Source organism: Ranitomeya variabilis, chromosome 6 (genome assembly GCF_051348905.1).
Source record: "Ranitomeya variabilis isolate aRanVar5 chromosome 6, aRanVar5.hap1, whole genome shotgun sequence".
In the NCBI taxonomy this organism is placed as follows: domain Eukaryota; kingdom Metazoa; phylum Chordata; class Amphibia; order Anura; family Dendrobatidae; genus Ranitomeya; species Ranitomeya variabilis.
In genome coordinates, this window is record NC_135237.1 from 108,545,626 (window position 1) to 108,571,746 (window position 26,121).

Here is a 26,121-nt window from a genome sequence, read left to right on the forward strand (position 1 = left end):
TGCATAAAATGCATGATTTGGTCGTTTTGGGTTTGCCATGGTTACAGACTCATAATCCAGTCTTGGATTGGAAGGCAATGTCTGTGTCAAGTTGGGGCTGTCAGGGTATTCATGGTGATTCCCCGCCGGTGTCTATTGCTTCCTCTACTCCTTCGGAAGTTCCTGAGTATTTGTCTGATTATCAGGATGTGTTCAGCGAGTCCAGGTCCAGTGCTCTGCCCCCTCATAGGGACTGTGACTGTGCCATAGATTTGATTCCAGGTAGCAAATTTCCTAAGAGTAGACTATTTAATCTGTCTGTACCTGAGCATACCGCAATGCGTTCGTATATCAAGGAATCTCTGGAGAAGGGGCATATCCGTCCATCCTCTTCCCCTCTTGGTGCAGGATTCTTTTTTGTGGCCAAGAAGGACGGATCTTTGAGACCTTGTATTGACTATCGGCTTTTGAATAAAATCACTGTTAAATTTCAGTATCCTTTGCCTCTGTTGTCAGACTTGTTTGCCCGAATTAAAGGTGCCAAGTGGTTCACCAAGATAGATCTTCGTGGTGCGTACAACCTTGTGCGCATTAAGCGAGGAGATGAATGGAAAACCGCGTTTAATACGCCCGAAGGTCATTTTGAGTACTTGGTGATGCCTTTTGGGCTCTCTAATGCTCCTTCAGTGTTTCAGTCCTTTATGCATGATATTTTCCGGAAGTATCTGGATAAATTTATGATCGTTTATCTGGATGATATCCTGGTTTTTTCTGATGACTGGGACTCGCATGTGGAGCAGGTCAGGATGGTGTTTCAGGTTTTGCTAAAGAATGCGTTGTTTGTTAAGGGCTCAAAGTGTCTCTTTGGAGTACAGAAGGTTCCCTTTTTGGGGTTTATTTTTTCCCCTTCTGCGGTGGAGATGGACCCAGTCAAGGTCCGAGCTATTCATGATTGGACTCAGCCCACGTCAGTTAAGAGTCTTCAGAAGTTCTTGGGTTTTGCTAACTTCTACCGTCGTTTTATTGCTAATTTTTCTAGCATTGTTAAACCTTTGACGGATATGACCAAGAAAGGTTCTGATGTTGCTAACTGGGCTCCTGCAGCCGTGGAGGCTTTCCAGGAGTTGAAGCGCCGGTTTACTTCGGCGCCTGTTTTGTGCCAGCCTGATGTCTCACTTCCCTTTCAGGTTGAAGTGGATGCTTCTGAGATTGGGGCAGGGGCCGTTTTGTCGCAGAGAGGCCCTGGTTGCTCTGTGATGAGACCTTGTGCCTTTTTCTCTAGGAAGTTTTCGCCTGCTGAGCGAAATTATGATGTTGGCAATCGGGAGTTGTTGGCCATGAAGTGGGCATTTGAGGAGTGGCGTCATTGGCTCGAGGGTGCTAAGCATCGTGTGGTGGTCTTGACTGATCACAAAAATTTGATGTATCTCGAGTCTGCTAAACGCCTGAATCCTAGACAGGCCCGCTGGTCATTGTTTTTCTCCCGTTTTGACTTTGTGGTCTCGTATTTACCAGGTTCAAAGAATGTGAAGGCTGATGCTCTTTCAAGGAGCTTTGTGCCTGACTCTCCGGGAGTCGCAGAACCAGTTGGTATTCTTAAAGAGGGAGTTATCTTGTCAGCCATTTCTCCAGATTTGCGACGTGTGTTGCAGAGATTTCAGGCTGGGAGACCTGATTCTTGTCCACCTGACAGACTGTTTGTTCCTGATAAGTGGACCAGCAGAGTCATTTCCGAGGTTCATTCCTCGGTGTTGGCAGGGCATCCGGGAATTTTTGGCACCAGAGATCTGGTTGCTAGGTCCTTTTGGTGGCCTTCCTTGTCTCGGGATGTGCGGTCGTTTGTGCAGTCCTGTGGGACTTGTGCTCGGGCTAAACCTTGCTGTTCTCGTGCCAGCGGGTTGCTCTTGCCCTTGCCTGTCCCGAAGAGGCCTTGGACACACATTTCCATGGATTTCATTTCAGATCTTCCGGTTTCTCAGGGCATGTCTGTCATCTGGGTGGTATGTGATCGCTTTTCTAAGATGGTCCATTTGGTACCTTTGCCTAAGCTGCCTTCCTCTTCCGATCTGGTTCCTGTGTTCTTTCAGAATGTGGTTCGTTTACACGGCATTCCTGAGAATATTGTGTCTGACAGAGGATCCCAGTTTGTTTCCAGGTTCTGGCGATCCTTTTGTGCTAGGATGGGCATTGATTTGTCATTTTCGTCTGCTTTTCATCCTCAGACTAATGGACAAACGGAGCGAACTAATCAGACTCTGGAGGCTTATTTGAGGTGTTTTGTTTCTGCGGATCAGGATGATTGGGTGACCTTCTTGCCGTTGGCTGAGTTTGCCCTTAATAATCGGGCTAGTTCCGCTACATTGGTTTCGCCTTTTTTCTGCAACTCTGGTTTCCATCCTCGTTTTTCCTCAAGACATGTGGAGCCTTCTGACTGTCCTGGGGTAGATTCTGTTGTGGATAGGTTGCAGCAGATCTGGAATCATGTGGTGGACAACTTAAAGTTGTCACAGGAGAAGGCTCAGCGTTTTGCCAATCGCCGCCGCGGTGTGGGTCCCCGACTTCGTGTTGGGGATTTGGTATGGCTGTCTTCTCAATTTGTTCCTATGAAGGTCTCCTCTCCTAAATTTAAGCCTCGCTTCATCGGTCCTTACAAGATATTGGAAATCCTTAATCCGGTGTCCTTTCGCTTGGATCTTCCGGTGTCGTTTACCATTCACAACGTGTTCCATAGGTCTTTGTTGCGGCGGTACGTTGTGCCTGTGGTTCCTTCTGTTGAGCCTCCTGCTCCGGTGTTGGTTGAGGGCGAGTTGGAGTACGTGGTGGAGAAGACCTTGGATTCTCGTCTCTCCAGGCGGAGGCTTCAGTATCTGGTCAAGTGGAAGGGCTATGGTCAGGAGGATAATTCCTGGGTGGTTGCCTCTGATGTGCATGCGGCCGATTTAGTTCGTGCCTTTCACGCTGCTCATCCTGATCGCCCTGGTGGTCTTGGTGAGGGTTCGGTGACCCCTCCTTAAGGGGGGGGTACTGTTGTGAATTAGACTTTTTGGCTCCCTCTTGTGGTCACTAGTGATATGACTCTGGGAGTGTCTTTCTTCACTTTGGCACTCACCTGGGCCGTTAGTCCAGGGGTGGTGCTATATTAACTTCCTGGATCCTTAGTCCAGTGCCTGGCAACATTGTAATCAGATCCTTCTGTTTGCTTCTGTCCGCTGGTCCTGGTTTTTGCAAAATTAAGCTAAGTCTTGCTTTTTGGTTATTTGGGTTATTTGCTTTGCTTCTATTTTTGTCCAGCTTGTACTAAATGTGATTTCTGACCTTGCTGTAAGCTCTAGGGGTGCTGGCGTTCTCACCCCGGCCGTTAGACGGTTCGGGGGTTCTTGAATATCCAGCGTGGATATTTTAATAGGGTTTTTTGCTGACCATATAAGTCATCTTACTATATTCTGCTATTAGCTAGTGGGCCTCTCTTTGCTAAATACCTAGTTCATTCTTATGTTTGTCTTTTCCTCTTACCTCACCGTTATTATTTGTTGGGGGCTTGTATCCAACTTTTTGGGGTCTTATCTCTGGAGGCAAGAAAGGTCTTTCTTTTCCCTTCTAGGGTTAGTTAGTTCTCCGGCTGGCGCGAGACATCTAGAACCAACGTAGGCACGTTCCCCGGCTACTTCTATTTGTGGTGCTAGGATTAGATATATGGTCAGCCCAGTTACCACTGCCCTATGAGCTGTTTTTTTGTGTTTGCAGACTTGGTTATTATTTCTGAGACCCTCTGCCATTGGGGTCATAACAGGCAGCCTTCACAGGGCAGAACTCCTTCTGGTGTTATCTCCTTGTGCTATGACTTCGTTTCTCGCCCTCTACAACACAGTTCTCTTCGTGTCCTTTCTTAGGATGCTGACGCACGTGGGGTAGGCGCAGCTCCGTAGCCTTCTGTCTAGCTAGGCCTCTGACAGGATTCCACCCCTGTCAGCGACCCTCTGTCTGCAGCTCCAATGTTCCTCCTTTCCCCCTGTCTGCCAGACAGGTGTTGCCTGGGCAAAGCCCAGTCAGCTTCTCTCTAACTTTCTATCCAGCCCACCAGTTTTACCCTTCTGTGAGGAGTGCCCTAGTAGATAGGAGCAAGGCTCCCCCTGGTGGTCTGGAGTGTGAAGTGTGGTGTATGGTTTGTGATACCTGGTAGGAAGATCTCCTTTATTGCCATCAGACGTAATATCACTCCCACTGGTGGAAGAATGACATCACTGCAACAACCAGGACTCTGGGGCGCTGCAAATCAGCTTACTAAAGAAGTTGAAGTAGATCTGTCATCAGTCTATACCAGGGGTCCCCAAACTTTTTACACAGGGGGCCAGTTCACTGTCCCTCAGACCGTTGGAGGGCCGGACTGTAAAAAAAACTGTGAAAATCCCTATGTACACTACACATATCTCATTTTAAAGTAAATAAACATACAGGGAACAAATACAATATTCAAAATAAAGAACTAGTAAATTTAAATAAACAAACTCACCATTATTTCAATGGGAACTATGGGCCTGCTTTTGACAGATGAGGTGGTCAATGTCCGGCTCCATATTTGTCACTGCTAGCCGTAACAAGTGATGCAAGTGCACATCAGTTAGTCTAGATCTGGTTGGAGATTTCAGATATTTCATTCTGGAAAAAGTCTGTTCACAAACATAAGTGCTGCCAAAGATGGTTGCCATTTTGAGTGCATGATTCCTGAGATTAGGATAGGTCTCAGAGGGGAGAGATGCATAGAAGTTAGGCAAGCTGCTTGACTTGAATGCGTCTTTCAGAGAGTCACAATTCTTCAGTTCAGCCAGTTCCATTTGGTAAATTGCATCCACATTTTCAATGTCAATAGAAAATGGGTTACGGAAAATCTGTATGTCATGTTCAATGAGATGAAGCTCTTTAAATATGAATTGGAACTCCTTTTGCAATTTTTCCAATGAATTCACACAAAATTCTTTTGGAAATGCAACCATGGGTTTTTCTGCTAACAGATTTTGAGATAAGGGGAGATGGCAGAAATTTTCCTCCTTCACTTGTTTGATAAGGAGGCCTAATTTTACTTCAAATGCTTTCACATGTGAGTACATATCACAGATGAGCTTCCCTTTTCCTTGAAGTTGCACATTGAAACTGTTGAGTAGCTCTGTTACATCTGTCAGAAAGGCGAGGTGCCATTTCCATTCTGCATCACTGAGCTCTGGTACTTCTTTGTTTTTTGACAGCATAAAATCTGTAATCTGTGGAAGCAAGTCATAAAAATGTCTCAAAACTCTGCCTCGACTCAGCCAACGGACGTCTGTGTGGTACAGAACATCTTCATAGGCAACATTTAGCTCAGACAGAAATTCCTGAAATTGTCTGTGGTTTAGTGCATTAGCTCTAATGAAGTTAACACAAGATACCACAATTTTCATAACAGAGTCCCACTTCAGTGATTTACTACATAGCGCTTGTTGGTGGATGAGGCAGTGTATGGCTATTGGATGAGAATGGTTATGTTTGTCCATCTCATGTTTAATGCGAGCAATTACTTCTTTCTTAGACCCCACCATGCTAGGCACACCATCAGTTGTCACACTGGAAAGTTTAGCCCAGTCTAGCTCCAAATCCTTCACAGTTTGGGAAAGCTTTTCATAGATATCCTCTCCTGTAGTTGTTCCTTTGATGCTTTGCAGTGCAGCTAGCTCTTCCATGACTTCAAAATTGTCATTCGTCCCACGAATAAAAATTAGAGTCACGAACATCATTGCTCTCTTCAAGTGCCAAGGAAAAATAGGAAAGTTTTCTTGCAGAGTTTTGCAAATGCTGATGCAAATTGTCTCCCATTTCTTCAATCCTTTGTGTAATTGTAGATCCTGAAAGACTGACTGTACTAAACAAGTCTGACTTTTCTGGACAAATCTCTTTGGCGACAGAAAGAAGGCACTCTAACAAATTCTCCCTCCACAAATGGCCTGCCAGTGCACGCTATTAGCTTGGCAACTTGAAAACTTGCTCGCAGTGATGAAATGTTTAGCTGCTTCTGCTTCACAAAAGTATTTTGCTGAGTTGTCAATGAATGTTTCAGTTTTAATATTTTATCTTTTCTTACATCTCCAACCAAACAATCATATTTATCTTTATGTTGAGTTTGATAGCGTCGACGCAAATTGTATTCCTTAAACACAGCCACTATATTCTGACATATCAAACACACAGCTCTTTCCTTGTACTGCATGAAAAAGTAATCATAAGTCCACTGTTCTTTGAATATCCTACACTCCGAGTCAATTTTTCTCTTTCTTGACGTCATTGTTTCCTAGGGATTCCAAATTGCTATTAGTAAAATACCAATAGATATATATACAGCCCTACAAAAACAATATACCAACAATCACCCCATATAGGTCCAGCTCCCATGCTCTGTGTTCCCCCATATAGGTCCAGCTCCCATGCTCTGTGTTCCCCCATATAGGTCCAGCTCCCATGCTGTCTTCCCCATATAGGTCCAGCTCCCTTGCTCTCTCCCAATCCCCCATCCCCACTTAAAAAACAAAGAAAACTATACATTATCTAGCAGTGCACTGTAGCGTAGCCGCTCCTGCGCTGCCCACGCTCCTCACTGTTCGTCTGTCAGGCCTAGATGCGCATGTCACGCGTCACTACATGTGATGTGCTCATCTAGGTCTAGAGTCTCTGGAAGATGAGCGCCGAACTCTCGCTTCTGCATAGCGCCGGGCACTCAGAACCGAGAGGAACATGTGAATTGTGGCGGGGGCCGGGTAAAAGGCCTCTGGGGGCCAGATGCGGCCCGCGGGCTGTAGTTTGGGGACCCCTGGTCTATACCATATACAATTTTGCCTGATGATCCTAATAGATGCATATTACTTACAGAAAGGGAAAAGCATTTGACTGAGAGAGTTAGGCTACTTTCACACATCCGTCTTTTTGTTTCAGGCTAAATCCGGCGAATGTTTTGAAAAACTGATGCGATGGATCCATTTTTTTGACGGATCCGGCTAGCCTATCTAGATTATTGGTTAAAAAAAAAATTGGAGCATGCTTAGTTTAAAAAACCGGATCAGGCCACCGGATCCGCCTTTTTGCGGATCCAGCACCTTCCGGCTCCCATAGGCTTTCATTGTAGCAAACAGCTGGAAGCACCAGATTCGGCGCTTCAGGCTTTTTTGCTGGAGACAAAAAACGTTGCAGTAGACATTTTTTCAGATGCTGGAATCGGAATTTTAGCCGAATCCGGAAAAAAACGGAAGGAACGCTGGGCCATACGGCGTGATCCGGCGCTAATACAAGTCAATGGGGGAAAAACTGGTTCCGGTTTTTATTTTTCCGGTTCCGTTTTTTCTCTAAAGAGCTGGATTTAGCCTGAAACAAAAAGACAGATGTGTGAAAGTAGCCTTAGAGAGTCCCTGATTGTTTGCAAGTTCTTATTTTAAATCCACAAACCTTTAAGAATAAAAATATCAAAGAGATACCCTTCTAACTAAATATTCTTGGCATGCACAAAATGGAAACGATGACTACAGGAACTCAACACTTGCATAGGGTTGCCCATGGAAAAGAAACCCACTTCCAATACCAAGGCCTTGAGAAAGAGGGACGGTACCCTCGAAATGCGTTGGGATTGGCCCCTGCTTGTGTCTGGTTCACGGACAGGTGACGTCACCGTTAAGCCACGCCCCTCACTCGCTACACCACTGTTCGGCGGCGCCATCGGCCGAGGCACCTGCCGTGTACTCCAGCGACGAGCGGTGTGAGGATTTCTGCACTACGGGAGGACGCTCCCTGCAGATTTGTATAGTATCGTTACCAGAGTCCTGTGAACAGCCAGCAGGACGTATTTACAGCAGCTGACCTCCGTATCTAGGAGACACGCCGACTTCCGTCTGTACGGTAGGGGAGTGGGAGTCTTTAACTTTTTAGCTACAATTTTACTTTCCAGCACGGCACCCTCATTTAATTAACTGCATCTGTCTGTTACCGTACGGCAGGGTTTTCACACACAACCTGCACGGGTGCCTGCAGCTTCATTTAGGGGTGTAACCTAGCGATAGTGTGATTCTTTCATTTATTGTTTGGGAACTGGGACCACTTTCAGCCTCTGTTGTTACTTGTGGATGAGTGAGTAAAAGCAATCCACTTCATCATTCATTTTGTCATACAATCGCAAGAGGCAGGCTACTTTTTCTTGTGCCACCCTGTATAATGGAAAAGGGACTTATGACAGAAAAATGAAAGCAAAAGGTAAAGGTATAATATTGTGTAAGGTGGAGGATGGCTTTAAGTATGTCCTAAGCAAATCTTATGTTCCAATATACAAATACAGATAAATTAATAAGATAAAACATGTAAAATCATGTAAAGATAAGATTGTTTGCTGATGGTTAAAAAGAAACCATCAGTATTTTATTGAAATACACAAGCAAGAATACAATAGTAGCTGGAGTGACGTTAAAAGAATTTACCAATATCTGTCTAAATGCATTCAAAAGAGAAAAGCTTTTTGTGTAACAAAAAACATGAAACTTTCTGAATAGCTTTTTATTGCCAAGAACAAAAGAGTGATGTTCCGTGTTAACACAGTTTTGGAGACGGGAGTTTCACCACAATACAATGGTTGCACACCTGATCAGGACAGATGTCACAATCACTTCTGCCAACTCTCAGACTAATTCTTCAAATGTTCGCAATCTGTAGACACATACAAATAGACCATATTTTCTTTACTTTTTTCTTTATCATAAATTTTAATCCCTATGCAGCACATGAGTATATTTTTATTAGCTCTTTAAAGTGATTATGTTTTTACCAGTGTCTAGTCAAAAATACAATTATCTAATTTTGGCTTTTTGCTAAAAATGTGACTATGATTACAATAACCAGGTTAGAAATAATTAAATTGTCACTATATAATTATAATTTTTCCAATTTTGAGCATGACTTTATCTCGAGTTTCATGTAAGCACTGCCGTATTTGCTGATTTTTGTTTTTTACAGAAAACTATAAACTTACTTCAGAATTAAATTTCAGTTGACATATATTGCAGGGGGCGATATGCTTCCTTCTCTGTGGTAAAGGAGCCCCAAATGTGTGATTTATGACTGCTTTTTGAACTGGGTCCATCTGCAATAGAAAGACAGAAATAAGTCTTGTTTAACCCAGATTTATCTTCATATGATGAAGATGATAGCAGTGGTGAGTCTTATGCTTGACAGCATTTTTGGAAGGCAATAAAATACTATGCCTTAAAAAATGTTATTATGTGTCTTTTACAGTTTTTTTTATGTAATATAAAGGTCCTGGGTCCTTTGTGTAATTTGTAAAAGGGTCCCACCTTTACCCTCATTATAATTTGGGTGCTTTTTAGAGGCAGATGGGCTTTTAAAGTGACTAATATTAACCCCTTCACCCCTGGAGCTTTTTCCGTTTTTCCGTTTTCGTTTTTCGGTCCCCTCCTTCCAAGAGCCATAACTTTTTTATTTTTCCGTCAATATGGCCATGTGAGGGCTAATGTTTTGCGGAACGAGATGTACTTTTGAACAATACCATTGGTTTTACCATGCCGTGTAATAGAAAACAGGAAAAAAATTCCAAGTGTGATGAAATTGCAAAAAAAGTGCAATCTCACACTTGTTTTTTGTTTGGCTTTTTTGCTAGGTTTACCAAATGCTAAAACTCTCTGTCCTCCGGAGTACACGCCTGCGCAAGGAAATATTGCCTTGCGCTGGTGTGTACTCCGGAGGACAGAGAATGAACTTCAATCCAATATTGCGGCCAGCATGCAGCCAGCGGGTAAGGAAAGGGTGAATCAAACACCCGAAAACCCCGCCCATATGACCCAAAACTGGTCCCGCCAAATTCAGGTGACAGGTTCCCTTTAAAATTGTTCATTTTGCCTTTCTACCCAGTTAATTCTTCTCTTTTCCATTAGGTCTATGACATCATGTGATGAAAATCTGATTAGCTGAATCTAAGCTCTATGTAGGAACAGGAGGTCTCTTTTCCCTGCGTGAGTCATTATTAGGACACCAATTCTACATTATTGCAAAGTCTATGGTAGGAGGAGAAGAACAGGTGGATCAGGAGTTGAATAGGGGGATGACTCATGAAGGTAAAAGAGACGTCCTTTTTCTACATAAAGCTTAGAACCAAAATTAAGTTCTATCATTGGTATTGATAGTAGAAATAGCCACTTACATTGACTGATATAAACTTAATGTTAGGGGTTAAAACAACGCAAGGGTTTATACTGATGCAATATTCCAGAGCTATCAAATTTTGAAGAAAAAGTCTACAGACTTATTTAGTTTCCAGAGCAAACTGAAATTTAAATTTTTGGATGGAGGTACACATTATAGAATGTTAACATTCTTAATCTAAATTTGGTAATTTTCTGTTTGTATTTTTTAGTACATCCTGGATAGTGTTGAGCGATACCGTCCGATACTTGAAAGTATCGGTATCGGAAAGTATCGTCCGATACAGCAAAGTATCGGATCTGATCCGATACCGATACCCGATACCAATACAAGTCAATGGGACTCAAGTATCGGAAGGTATCCCTGATGGTTCCCAGGGTCTGAAGGAGAGGAAACTCTCCTTCAGGCCCTGGGATCCATATTAATGTGTAAAATAAAGAATTAAAATAAAAAATATTGATATACTCACCTCTCCGACGCAGCCTGGACCTTACCGCTGTGAACCGGCAGCCTTCTTTGCTTAAAATGAGCGCGTTCAGCACCTTCCATGACGTCACGGTTTCTGATTGGTCGCGTGCCACTCATGTGACCGCCACGCGACCAATCAGAAGCCGTGACGTCATCCCTCAGGTCCTAAATTCCTAGAAGGGAATTTAGGACCTGAGGGATGACGTCGCGGCATGTGACTGGTCACGTGGCGGTCACATGAGCGGCACGCGACCAATCAGAAGCCGTGACGTCATGGAAGGTGCTGAACGCGCTCATTTTAAACAAAGAAGGCTGCCGGTTACCAGCGGTGATGTCCAGGGGCCTCCGGACAGGTGAGTATATCAATATTTTTTATTTTAATTCTTTATTTTACACATTCATATGGATCCCAGGGCCTGAAGGGGAGTTTCCTCTCCTTCAGACCCTGGGAACCATACACTGGAAACTTCCGATTCCGATTCCTGATACCACAAAAGTATCGGATCTCGTATCGGAATTCCGATACCGCAAGTATCGGCCGATACCCGATACTTGCGGTATCGGAATGCTCAACACTAATCCTGGACATATTTTTTTCTTGGAACAATGGTAACTAAGATCTTATTTTTAAATTAATATACCAGATGAATTTTACTTTTGACCAGGAAGATTTGATTCTACTTCTCCTAGAAGGGATCTTCACATCTGCATCATGGTTTCAATCTTTAATGGAAATCAGAACACAATGTTGAATCTTTGATGTGATGTACTTCACCTGTGCTCAGTTGATCTAATTGATTTATAATTACTTCAATTATGTTCTATCAAGGTTTCCATTGCTTTGAAGACAAATTGTAGACTGTTTGCCAACCTACTGTATTATCTAAAAATAAGGAGTGATCAATATTTTTGTAACCAAACTGGAAAACCATAATTAATTATAATGCTTTTAAGTAATATTTATTTAGCATCCCATAAAATGATATGAACTGTCTGCCAGCAATTAATGTGAGCTGCAAAATTAAGACACATACAATCACAATTACCTGTTTATGTACAACTATGAGCAGCCCACAATTTTTTATGGAATGTCCAGGAAATTAGAAAAGTTAGTAGCTCTGATTACAGATTTTTGTAGGACTATTCTTCCCACCAATTTTGTAGGACTATTCTTCCCTGATAGAAACTGTGACTGAATCCTAAGGCTTATTAGGCTTCCTTAGGACTTTGCTGTTCATGAAAATTAGTTTGAGTTTCCATTTAACAATAAAAACTGTAACTTAGAGTAGTCACTTCTCCAATAAGGAGGTAAGATTATTTAAAACTGTGTAGGGTTCACTAATACTGTGAAAAATATGAGGAATTCACTTATGGTACAAATATTAAGAATTCCTGCCTTAAAGATTAACAGTCATTTTCATTTTTGTTTCATAAATCAATAGTACACATGAAAATAAACAACTTTGTAATATATCTTATCAAATAAATCTTTCTCTGACAGAATTGATCAGTCATTATTAAAATTCTGTTGTCAAATCTGTATTCAGATTTTAGTGCTACTGATGAGATTCTAAGATGGAAGAGGGAGGAGCTAGAGGCAGAGCTCCTCCCTCCTCCTCTGCCTCCTTTCTAGATAGAATCTTATATGTAGCACCTGCCCTCTTTTATTCTCAGTAATAGGATAGTCTGTGTTCACTGAGTACAGCTTACTCTTTAAAGTAAATGTATGATGATAATGTTATCTAATATATGCAAATACTGACGATATTTTATCTTATGTTTTATTTATATCTTTTCTTTTTTTTCTTTTAGTATATTTAAATGTGGGTGACCATTTTGTTACTAACTATATTCAGAGATATACTTTACAGCAGCCACATAGGCAATAGAGTCAGTATTCTGGAGATGACTCTTTGACTTCTGTTGGAGTTTTCCAGGCATGTTCTGTAAGCTACGCAGAGGTCACTGTGCAAAAAGGAGGAAAAAGAAGTGAGCTGTGACTAACAACTTTTGTTAATGGTGGATCCTGTGCTCTCTGTATATAGGTGATAACTTTTAATGTAACCCTTCCTGTGATGAATGTTTTCTATACAGAAAATGAAATTGTAGGCTTCAGGATTTTTTTTAATATTTAGAAGCACAGCACAATAAAGATTTATATTTTATGCTTATGGGAATGAGTCAATTAGTGAAATGTAATCAAAGCTTTAGAATGCTTTAACCTGCAGATTAACCCTGTATCTTAAGATTAACAGTGTTTTTGACATGACAGATTGCCTTTAAATCTGTTCTGCTGGTTGCCATAATTTTATTATGTGGAATTATTTTAGTATACATATGAAACATATTGTGGTAACTCCATTTATTTTGATGATCTCCACCACTGGTGGCCAGGGAGCCTGTGCAGCCAAAGGCAGACCACCTTTATATATTTTTTTCCAACATAAATTAGATAATAATTGTAACATTGAGCAGGTCTTTCATTGGTTTCTCTGGCTTAGAGCAGGAAGATAAAGGCCCCGTCTCACATAGCGATTTACCAACGATCACGACCAGCGATACGAGCTGGCTGTGATCGTTGGTAAGTCGTTGTGTGGTCGCTGGGGAGCTGTCACACAGACAGCTCTCTCCAGCGACCAATGATCAGGGGAACGACTTCGGCATCGTTGAAACTGTCTTCAACGATGCCGAAGTCCCCCTGCAGCACCCGGGTAACCAGGCTAAACATCGGGTTACTAAGCGCAGGGCCGCGCTTAGTAACCCGATGTTTACCCTGGTTACCAAAAAAAACAAACAGTACATACTCGCCTTTCGGTGTCCAGGTCCCTTGCCGTCTGCTTCCTGCTCTGACAGTGCCGCCGTACAGTGAGAGCAGAGCGCAGCGGTGACGTCAGCGGTGCTGCGCTCTGCTCTCACTGTACGGCCGCACTCAGTCAGAGCAGGAAGCAGACGGCGAGGGACCTGGACACCGAAAGGCGAGTATGTACTGTTTGTTTTTTTTTGGTAACCAGGGTAAACATCGGGTTACTAAGCGCGGCCCTGCGCTTAGTAACCCGATGTTTACCCTGGTTACCAGTGAAGACATCGCTGGATCGGTCTCACACACAACGATTCAGCGATGTCAGCGGGACCTCAACGACCAAAAAAAGGTCCAGGCCATTCCGACACGACCAGCGATCTCACAGCAGGGGCCTGATCGCTGGTATGTGTCACACATAGCGAGATCGCTACTGAGGTCGCTGTTGCGTCACAAAACTTGTGACTCAGCAGCGATCTCGCTAGCGATCTCGCTATGTGAGACGGGGCCTTAAGACTCTGCCTTCATTCCCGCCCCAAAGCACGGGCATATTGTTAGCTGAAAACTTCTAACACAAGACACATTTTTTCACAGCAGGCATCATTTTAATCAGTGTAACAGTGGCAACATAACAATGCCTCTAGTTTACTTGGAAAAATCCTGCTGACAGGTTCGCTTTAACCTGTAAACAATATATATTGGTATTGAAATACACAACTGTAACCAATGTATGTCTTTTTAATTTAACATCAATGTACAATTTACCTTTATGCAACTTCTAACAAGGAACACAGAGCATTAACCGCCTCATTGCATACTACAAAATTATGACCCCCAGGGTAGCTACTGGAAGATAAGTTTAATTTCCTCTTTTCAGAGGGACAAAAGATATTTGGTAACCAAGCATGAAAGAGGTACGATATTTGATCAAAAAAGCTAGGCTATTTTTAAAATTGAGGTTAATTGCTTCATTAGAATATTACTCATGAGAGGTTGACAACAGAGAATAAGGCAAACACTACAGAGCTCATTAAAGTCTTAAGTCAATCAAAGTATTAATAAATTGCAAAATATGTTACATATAAGTGACTAATCTTTGTTTCTTTGTGGAATCATCATTCACATTTGTAGTTCTTTCAGATTTTCTGTAGATAACAAATGGATCGTTTATACCCTTATAATAGAATGCATGTCTCATAAGGTCTAGAGAGGTGTATCCACTCTGTTATTTGCTCACTAATTATTTGTCACAGTAATGTGGTTTTAATTACAAAAACACTTTTGAAACTAAAGAAAAAGTCATACAAATTCTAAGACGATAATTAATGTTTCGGTGGATAAATTCTTTAGAATTGTTACATTGTGACAGATCTTAACAATCTGTTAAACACAGATAAACACATTGAAGATAGGTGTATCTGACCTTAACATTTTGACATCTCTATTATGGCTCTATTATGGCTACTATGGCTCTATTTGGCTTGCCTATCATATTTAGTTCAATATTGACTAGTTTATTGCACACTAAGGAGAGGCATAATAATATGGAAAAGGTCTGGTCACACTCAGACTTTGGAACTTTGACGCCCCCCCCAAAATGTCCATCTTTAGAAGTGAATAGGAAAATTCTGTAAATAATATGTTGTCATGTTGGAAAAGTTCTTTTAAAGCTGTAAATAATGTCTGTGTCACTGAACTTTAATGTAAAACTATACATACATATACAGCTCTGGCAAAAATTGAGAGACCACTACATCAAAACCCTGTCATGGGCAGCCCAATCTCAAGACCTGAACTCCATTGAAAACCTCTGGAATGTAATCAAGAGGATGATGGATAGTCACAAGCCATCAAACAAAGAACTGCTTAAATTTTTGCATCAGGAGTGGCATAAGGTCACCCAAAATCAGTGTGACAGACTGGTGGAAGGCATGCCAAGACGCATGAAAGCTGTGATTTAAAATCATGGTTATTCCACAAAATATTGATTTCTGAACTCTTCCTGAGTTAAAACATTAGTATTGTTGTTTCTAAATGATTGTTAACTTGCTTTCTTTGCATTATTTGAGGTCTGAAAGCTCTGTTGTTTTTAATTTTGACCATTTCTCCTTTTCAGAAAAAACAAACAAAATTTATCACCGAAAATTCGAAGACATGTTGTCAGAAGTTTATAGAATAAAAGAACAATTTACATTTTACTCAAAAATATACGTGTAAAGACAAAAGTCAAACAAACTGAAAATTTTGCAGTGGTCTCTTAAATTTTGCCAGAGCTGTATACTCTGCACAATATAAAAACTATGGCCCCAAATCATGAAGGTGTTTTTACCAGTTCGTGCAAAAGTTTAGAATTTTTATGCTAGTCGCGGCTCACTTTGCCAAAAAGGTGGTGCATCAGTAGGATATGGTGTGACGAGCCCACCCATCTAATCCATCACAATTTAGGCCAACTAGAGCAATATTTCTGGTAGAGGTGCACATCAGTTGCATGGTGAGCCTAATATATTAATTGGTGTTAATATTATGCATTGCTTATATATAATTCATATTCCATAGAGCTTTAAAGACATCATGATCACTGTCCTCATTGGGGCTCACAATCTAAATTCCCTAGATGTCTTTTGAGTGTGGGAGGAAACCAGAGTACTTTAAGGAAATCTATGCAAACATGGGGAGAACATACAAACTGCTTTCAAATGTTGTCCTTGGTGTTATTTGAACCTAGGACCTCTGTGCTGCAAAGCTACAATGCTATCCACTGAGCTACCGTGCTGCCCGAGTGTGCGTCTATTGATGAATTAGGAGCCCCTTACTCCAGTCATACTGCTCATTAAAAATGGAATGCAAACTGTGGGTCTAAATGCATTTGCCCTATATGTTTCAAATAAAAAATCAGTGCTATTCTTCCTATCATATACTCGTCAATATGCTGTGCAGCAGAGTTAACTGAATCTCTGACTAGATTTGGGCAGTGCCACCACCAACTTGCCATACTTAATGTTAAGTAAGCTGGTTATAGTCTTTGGCTTATTATTGCCATTGTTAAGGCACACTCACACAGCCACAAACATCGGACAAGTGCAATTCGATTTTTTATTGACTTGTCCACGGACCAATGATATTCAGTGGGGCAATGCAAATGACCCAAAGTTTTCATTGACAAAATCTGTCTGCGAGAATAACCACAGCATGCTGCAATTTCACTTTGAAATCGGATGCCACTCACCTTCAAGATTATGGGTATGTGGAAAACATTTGGCTGCGCTCGGATCATATTTGAGTGCAGTCACATTTTGGCAGTATCATGCAATGGAAAAGTTGGAGAAATTTTGTTCTCCATTTTCCCTTCACAGTATGCTCAAATTCATTCATCCGAGACGATTAGCTCAGACTATGCTAACACTAGGACTAAACTCTGATTAAAATTTGATCAGACTGTTATTAGCCCCCAGATATCTGGACCCATGGAAGCGTGGTTAACGCGAAACGGCCATCGTCCTTTTTACTTGCACTGTCCCTGCTCTGTTTACCTTGTTCATGAATTTATATTGGAAATAAAGGACTAAGGTTTCTTCGTTACAAAACGGAAGTGTTGCTGCTTTCCTCTTTGTTTGGATTTATATACATGTTTCTTCCTGGCAAGCACCCTCCACCAAGTGACTTTACTGCCATAATGTGCCAATGATTTAGAGTGTATCCCTCTATACCAGTAAGTAACTCATTACATTTATCTCAGTGCCATTCATTTTTTTCTTCTATTTGGAATACATTAGCACACACTTTGCCTAGCTCTGTGAGCTTTAACAGGCTACGGCATTTATATTCTTGGGTGGTGCGGTTCTGTGAAGTAACAGAGTCCGCTTCTGTTGACACCGGGTGACACTAACCCACATGTGTTCATCTATTATACTGCCATATTGCGTCCGCCATTACCGGGCAGCAGGTAACATCACTGCACAGTGGACCCTGGGCTGTGAATGCACCTTATTACTACCTTTCTATTCAATGCATTAACCTAACTATCCCTGTGTTGCGCATTCAAAAAACTTAAACCGTAACCAGAGTCCTGCCATCATGTTCTCACATGCTTTATGCATTTAAAAGCCCTCTGTGTCTATACTGTTACATAGTTAGGCTGATAACTGGTTCATGCAGCATTACATGAACACCCGATTCTTACACTATGGCTGGTCCAAACAACTATAGCAATTGTTGCCAGCCACATTTCATGTCTCCCCTTTCCCTCATAGTTTGTAAGCTTGCGAGCAGGGCCCTCATTCCTCTTGGTATCTGTTTTGATCAGTGTTTATTGTTATGCTGTAATGTCTATTGTCTGTACAAATCCCCTCTAAATTGTAAAGTGCTGCAGAATTATTATTATTATTATTATGTGTATTCCACCAGCCCTAACACACATGTATATCATTTTCCTGTCATTCACCAATGTTACAAATTCCATTATCCTTCTATATACTTTACCAATTTTGTTATATGTTTATAATGCCCATGTTTTTTTCTGGCTTTCCTTTCCATGTACAACATGTATTTATGTATATATAGTGTTCCTCTGCTTGTTCACTTTTCTATGAGTTTGCACGCATACCTTTATCTCTTTACATACTAGTTATATGGCAACGATTTGAAACAGATTCTTAGACTCGAAGAGACACCTTCATGATTGTTGCAAAAAAAACATGATTTAATTTGTAAATTCTTATTGTACCACTGGAATAAACTTCTACACTTTTGAATGGAATGAGTTTGTAGTAAAAATTTCTGCGAGCTTTCTGGGAACCCACTCCCATGATGCTAGAACCTCAAAAAAATAGAGTGTGCCCTCCACATTTCACTACATGTAGTAATAAAAGATGGACTTGATATATAAAACAAAACTCAAGATGTTGCACTAAGAATGTTTGGTGCTTTTACTTTTGGAAAAAATATTTAAAACACAACATTGCCTAAAGGTACCGTCACACTAAACGATATCGCTAGCGATCCGTGACGTTGCAGCGTCCTCGCTAGCGATATCGTTTAGTTTGACACGCAGCAGCGATCAGGATCCTGCTGTGATGTCGCTGGTCGCTGAATAAAGTCCAGAACTTTATTTGGTCGTCCGATCGCCGTGTATCGTTGTGTTTGACACCAAAAGCAACGATACCAGCGATGTTTTACACTGGTAACCAGGGTAAACATCGGGTTACTAAGCGCAGGGCCGCGCTTAGTAACCCGATGTTTACCCTGGTTACCAGCGTAAAAGTAAAAAAAACAAACAGTACATGCTCACCTGCGCGTCCTCCAGCGTCTGCTTCCTGCTCTGACTGAGATCCGGCTCTAAAGTGAAAGTGAAAGCACAGCGGTGACGTCACCGCTGTGCTGTTAGGGCCGGAGCTCAGTCAGTGTCAGGAAGCAGACGCTGGGAGACGCGCAGGTGAGCATGTACTGTTTGTTTTTTTACTTTTACGCTGGTAACCAGGGTAAACATCGGGTTACTAAGCGCGGCCCTGCGCTTAGCAACCCGATGTGTACCCTGGTTACCCGGGGACCTCGGCATCGTTGGTCGCTGGAGAGCGGTCTGTGTGACAGCTCTCCAGCGATCAAACAGCGACGCTGCAGCGATCGGCATCGTTGTCGCTATCGCTGCAGCGTCGCTTAATGTGACGGTACCCTAAGTCATTTGACACCAATCTACCTAGACCTTAGAGACACAACAGGCACCATCAGTAATAAAACATTTAAATTTAAAGTGTAACAGTCAAATTAATTTTGTAAATCAACAGTACACATTAAATTAAGCAACTTTGTAATATATCTTATAAGAGAAATTTGCTATTTCTCCTCTTGGACTGATCTTCCTTTTTCAAAACTCTTAATTCCCAGGTAAAATCTGTATTTAGTGAAGACAGATTGTTACATTATTAAGATAAGATATAACATTACTGCTGTGATTCATTTATATAAGATATATGACGTTATAATAAGTTTATTTTCATGTGTACTATTGATTGATTAAATAAAAATTAGTCTGTAACAAAGCTTGGCTTCCTTTACAAAATAATTAATAACAGGAATAGCTAATAGGTTTATCCTAGAGCAGACCTATAAAGTACTCAATATAATGTATTTTTCAGATATAAGATGCACTTTTTTCCCCAAAAATTTTTGGTGGAAAATGGGTTTGCATATATTAATCCAAAAGCAGCTTATTGGCTGCAGTGCAGCAGGGTCCAAGGGTTGTTGCTGCAGGAAGCTTCTGGTGGCGTTGATGGTGGCTGGAGTGGGGTAACGCGGTAGGAGGGGGTGTTTGGTGGTGTGGGAGCTTCACCGACATTTTGTGAAAGTCCAGAGTCCCCGCATTTTCCATGCTTTTCCATGCTGTTGACTCTGGGAAAATGGAGGCTGGAGGTGGCATATGCGCAGATTGAGATCTCATCTCCCGAGATCTCCGTTGTGCATGTACCGCCTCCAGCAGCCATTTTCCCAGAGATAAATGCATTGAAAAGCATCGAAAGTACATGGTCTCCAGTCATGGTCCTCCTACCAGTCTGGAGCCTACAGCATCCTCCTGAGACCTGAGACCTGCAGCATTTGCTGCCTATGCCGCCACCTTCTTGAAGCAGCGACCCTGCAACCTGGGACCCTGCTGCACCTCTACCACCCCCCCAGGTAATTTACCGTAAAAGCAGATTATAAGATTCACCATTTTACAAATAATGTTTTCCTGTTTTCTTCCTCAAAATTTAGGGTGAGTTTCATAATCCAGTGTATCTAATAATTTGCTAAATACGGTAGTCTAGTTCACATATATGGACAACTTTACATATATGAAAAGATGCATAAAGTTAATTAGACAAAAATGATTGCAAAAAATTAATATTTGTTAAATGTTGACTGATTTACCTCCTAATATGTGAGCAAACAAAGTGAAATTAAACATTTGCATACCATTTAAAATATAATTGATATATAATTTAACATACAACTTAGAACACTGCCATATAAAATTGCTTGACATAATTGAAAACTCTACCCAGAAATACACTAATAGGCTTATTTGGTTTCTCACTGTAAATAGAACAGTAAGCCACTAAAAAGTATACCAAGTAATCCTCCTATGCCGATTAATGCTATCTGTATTGTGCCAAGTGTAGTCTAAGTAGATAATCATATCAGAAACAAAATCTTCATTGCTCTACTGCACAGATGATAAATAGAAGATTAGCAGAAAAACATTACTGTGCAGCCTAGGTATATTGCTGGATAAAATAGAGATGCATTGTTTATTAGTTAGCAGTTTATACAAAATTACTGATATAAATGCCTCATATTTTAGCTGACCATCTGGTACTAAATCTATTTATTTAGAAACCTTTCTAGATAGAAATGTAAACAGTTAATAAATTAATCACTAATTATTCATTTTGTCTACAACATTAGTCAAAAAGAAGAAAATACAAATTAAAAGAAATGGTAAAATACTGTCCTTGAGTCTTGCAAATATCAGAAACTTGTGCTGCCAGAATTTATGTTAAAGAGTTTTATTTTTTACTTTAAAATCAAGGAATTTTCAGGAGGGCGTAAAGGGCAATAATTCCAGACGATCCAGATGATCATCTACCAACTAAAAGTTAAACATGGTGGAAAATAGTGGCTCTCTGGAGAACACACCATATCTGGCAACATTTAATGTTTAACTACTTGCAGACCAATCAATATTGTAATGTGCCAATCTGGACCACATATGACTCTGCGATGACGTTCTAGATCATCAATCATTGCAGAGACAGAAGATTCTGTCATACACAAAGATTATGGAGCTGCATGAGTGGGGAGCTGGCTCTCCTTATAGAAGGAAGAAATTAATTGTTACCGGAGATAAGCAAATGGATTTAATGCAAATCAAATTTGTATAAAATTACATGAAATTTGCAGATCCTGAAGAATTCAAACAATCTTACAATCAATTTGTCTGAATTGCAAAAAAAATTGGTGTCAATTTACGCAAAGCAAAAGATTACATCAGCCGAGACATGGGCCATGGCTGCTTGGGCTTCCTCATAATGTCTTAAAGCTATCAATTCATATGGTGTAGTACAGACAATCAGGAGAGACTATCAGAAACTGCAGAGAAGTCTGCTGGAAATTCATCAGCTATTTTAGAGTGTTCAGGATAGAAAGAGAATGTCAGAGTTCACAGCCCAACCGAGAGATAGCGAAAGAAAGCGCTGAAGCATTAGGTGACTACTTTAGACAAAGCATGTTCTACAACAACCTCAGTACTGAAGAAGATTAGCGTATGGGAATAACACAGAAATTAATTTGTTAAGGGGATAGCGAAATAGGGAGGTGCTGGCAGCAGCAGTGCCAGACTCCGCACTCACGCTATTTTTGGTATGAGTACGATCCAACAAAACATTGTATCGCACTTGAACCAATATTATTTTATGGGGAGTGCTTAAGTCAGACTTTTTCCTTGAACCAAAATGAAAAAAATTGCTCCATGCACGAGTTGGATCCAATATTCAGATCGTACTCGGCCAATTAAGTCAATGAATCTGTTGAAACAATCGGACTGCATTTGGATAACATCTGAGTGCATGCTGATTTCCACAGACTGACACAACATAGAAAATAGAGATTTTTATCTTCATCTCTTCATCCAAGAGAATCAGATCACACTGTAATCACACTCTGATCAGAGTTTGACCAGAGTGTGATTTACATAATTGACTCAATTCTCAAAGATAAGTGTGATAAATCATGATATGACGTAGCTGGCATTTGTCCTATTGCACTTAAATTAAAATTACACACTTCTTCTTTGTTAATGCACAAGAAAGCATTTACAAGCCAGCATGAATATTTTTAAATTAAAATTACACACTTGTTCTTTGTTAATGCACAAGAAAGCATTTACAAGCCAGCATGAATATTTTTACAGAAAAAAATAAATCACATATGATTTTGAGGTTTGCTTGGTTGTCACAAAAGTGTGTACTGTTTTTGGCATTTATTATGCAATGCTTTTTGTGAAGAGGGCAAATATATATTTTTTTAATATAAAAGATAATTCCCCAAAATCCAGACATTAAACTGTCACCTGCCTATAATATCTATACCTAGCTAGCATTTGGTATTATGTTGTTTTGGGGAAGGAGGTTTGAATTTTGTTAAAATAGAATTCAGAGATTTAAGCATGCATGTCTGTTTTTGCAAACCTGTGTTACCAGTCCAATTTGACACCCATACACACCACACCAATGGAGTGTCCTGTTGTTGAATGATAGCCAGTTATTATATACAGGCAGTCAAAATGAGGGTCCGGCAGGAATAGAATGTGTAGAATTTAGTAAGAGGTGCATACCACTTAATGAATTCAGTGCCTCTTATCAATGGTGTGCACCATCATACGCCTCACTAGAAATGTTACACCAGTTAGTGGCTGAAGTAAAATTTCTAGAGTAAGAAACATCTCCACTTTAGATGAATTTAATAAGCAGACATGGCCTCAGATCTCCAGCTCCTCTCGAGCTACACCCACTATGGAGGAGCTGCCTAAGGGTACCGTCACATTAAGCGACGCTGCAGCGATATAGACAATGAGCCGATCGCTGCAGCGTCGCTGTTTAGGTCGTTAGGAGACGTCAGACACCGGCAACAGCAGAACGATGCAGGAGCGATCCAGTGACGTACTTATCGTTCTCGCTGGTTGTTCGCTCCAGTTCGCTCCATGAAGAAACATTGCAGGCATCATTGCTTTTGCTGTCAAACACGACGATACACGCCAATCTGACGACCAAATAAAGTTCTGGACTTCTAGCTCTGACCAGCGATATCACAGCAGGATCCAGATCGCTGCTGCGTGTCAAACACAACGAGATGGCTATCCAGGACGCTGCAACGTCACGGATCGTTGTCGTTCTCGTTGGAAAGTTGTTTAGTGTGAAGGTACCTTAAAACAGGCAAGAAAATGTCAAAAAAAGTTACTCAACTTTGCACTGCGCAAACATTTTACAACCTATCAAAGTGTTTACACAAGTTTTCTGGCATAAACACTTCGATGAATAGGGGCCTAAATAGGGGCTTTCTATCTACTGGCTTACATAGTACAAATATATATTTTTCCTGTGCCTAAAGATTAAATTTTATAGTGATTAAATCTCTACTAGGTTATGTGCTTATTTTATCTTTTAAAATACTAATTTAACCACAATGACCAATCATTATCCCTTCAGGATACAAAAAGAGTCAAACACATGAAACTGCAGATTGTAAAGCTCTAAGTAAACATGTTGCTCACTATATAACTATAATATACAGTTGCCATTACAGGTTATGTACCATTTACCTTCAGCTTTGTACGTTTAGATGGAAACATAAATCTTTGAAAAAAATGTTGAATGTCACCTAATAGCTTTATGATTTAACATCAGACAGTTTTATTTTACAACAAAGTAAAGGACCAGTTACAACTTTCAAGATTATACAGCCAAAGGAACAGATACTAAAGTTGGTCATCTACAGTAACAAATCAATCTAGAAAGTATTTGTTGGCTCTAAAAAAAAAAATATCACTCTGAATGGCTATTAGTCTGAGACGGAGTGGTGCCAAAGAACAGAATTGATGTCAGAGAACAGAAATCTGGATGTTATGCTCAAGAAAAGCAATGAAAATGGACGATTCTCAAGCATGAGTCAAACTCTACTAGTCATACATATTATTTAAAAAATGACACGTGTAACAAAGCATGAAGCCTAGTCATAAATTAACACAAAAAATACTGGCCATGCTTGAAAAACCACAGTTATGCCAGCTAATTACTTCCACACATCTCAGCTCAGTACGAAGGTTCTCTAGTTCCCCATAAAGGGTTGAGAAGTAATGTGACATAAAGAGAAGCAAAGTCTCAAGTGAAATATGGATCATGAAAGTTAAAAACCCGTTAACATTGGGAAATAAACTGAAGATGTATAGCGCACCAAAAGTTTTCCCAGAACAAAACTTCAGAACAAGAATATTTGTTGTACTTTGAAATAATGAAATTAAAAAGTTTCACTTTCCACTAATAACATAATTTAGCTATAGTACATTGTGATCTAGCAGAGTTACTGGATCCATTTAAATCAGTTGAATTTGTTTCCAAAAGATGTTTTTTAAAAGGTTTCAGATGTAATAGCCTAAATGCACCAAATCAAATTTTTAGTATAAATTTTAAAAATATAATCGACGTTTTTCCAAAAATAGTTTTAACCGGACTGATAATAAATATTGAACGCACACATCATCAGTAACACAAGTTAAAAATTGACTCAAAACCAAATGGGAATTGGCACACGTGAGCGTCTTGTGTAGGTAGAGAACTTGATGCTAGGCATATCTCCAGGGCTCATTGTCATCTCCATACCCTCTTAGATTCATGCCAATATCAATCAGACATTCTTAGTAAATTAAGTGCATAGCATTACTTTAAAATATACTGTATACTATTGAGCTTGTGGGCTCTATGTAAATATTTTTATGCTCCCCTCCCAAAAAAAGACAAAAGTATTCTAGAAGTGACATATTTATTGGACAACCAGAAAAAATATATTTGCAAGCTTTCAGAGCACAGATGCTCCTGTATCAGGCCTATTTATAAATGAATGATTGAGGTAAAAGCAGAAAAAAATAAGATAAGTTACAATAGGATATTTGTGTACGGGAAAGATGATATGATGCCTCCTAAAGTTAAGTAAGCTAATAAAATTATTGTTTTTTGTTACAATTGGAGAGGAATGAAGGCTTAGTGACCTGGAGTCAGTCAGCTAGAGGTATGACGTGTATTTATGTAGTGCGCCATAAATCCAGGATTTAGAGTAACTCCTTTTGTCAAAGACAAGAAAATTCTTATACCCTGATATCACTTCCAGAATAATTTTTCCTTTCTTGCTATTTGCATCGATTGCTCTGGCTAACACAATACCACAATACAATTTTGTATTGTACATCACTTGTGGGTTGTCCAAATACATTTTTTTATCAGGTTGACGCATCCATCTAGCAGACTGAGTGTTTTTTTACAAATAACAAACGCATATTTGCCTATCTTTCGACCTCTTCCTGATATCTCTGTGTGAGTTTGCATGTAGAGAGGGAGCTTGGGAGTTATATCCACTCAAAGCACAATGGGTGCCAGCTGTACTGGGCAGATGGTACCTGTCTCTACCAAGAGCGATCAGAGCTAGCTGTTCTTGTTTCTACATAGAGCTTAGAAGGATTCAGCTTGTCTGTTTTAATCATGTGATGTCATAGACCTAATGGAAAACAGAATAATTGTCTGGGTAGAAATGCAAAATGAGCAATTGTAAGTACACAGTGCTATATAATATGATGATTGCAAAATAGTAAGAGGATAAAACCATGATGGGAAGGTTTCTTTAAGCAATATTAAAAAATAAACTCCATAAAGAAAAAAAAATAATACAATTGTACAATTTAGTTCTTTTGATCTCATTGTCTTCCCCCAAAATTTGAATAAAAAGCTATTAAAAAAGTAATATGTACCTTAATAATGTTGCCAGCAAAAACTTTTTACAGTATTTGATCAAAATAACTGGTATGCTAAGATAGGAATTAATTATGGGTTTTGACCCTGAAAATGGGTCACTGATGGAGTGAAACA

The 26,121-nt window shown here is 40.3% G+C and overlaps 1 protein-coding gene across 2 annotated transcripts in view; it reads right to left on the reverse strand.

The window, feature by feature from the left end:
- Positions 1-26,121, reverse strand: part of ZNF385D (zinc finger protein 385D) — a 501,516-nt gene that overhangs the window by 222,660 nt on the left and 252,735 nt on the right. The window contains exon 3 of one of the 2 annotated variants that reach the window (XM_077268896.1): positions 9,008-9,118. The exons of the other annotated variant lie outside the window; for it this stretch is intronic. Coding sequence (XP_077125011.1) covers positions 9,008-9,118 — 111 coding nt within the window. The remainder of the gene's footprint in view (positions 1-9,007; positions 9,119-26,121) is intronic. 2 annotated transcript variants of the gene reach the window in all.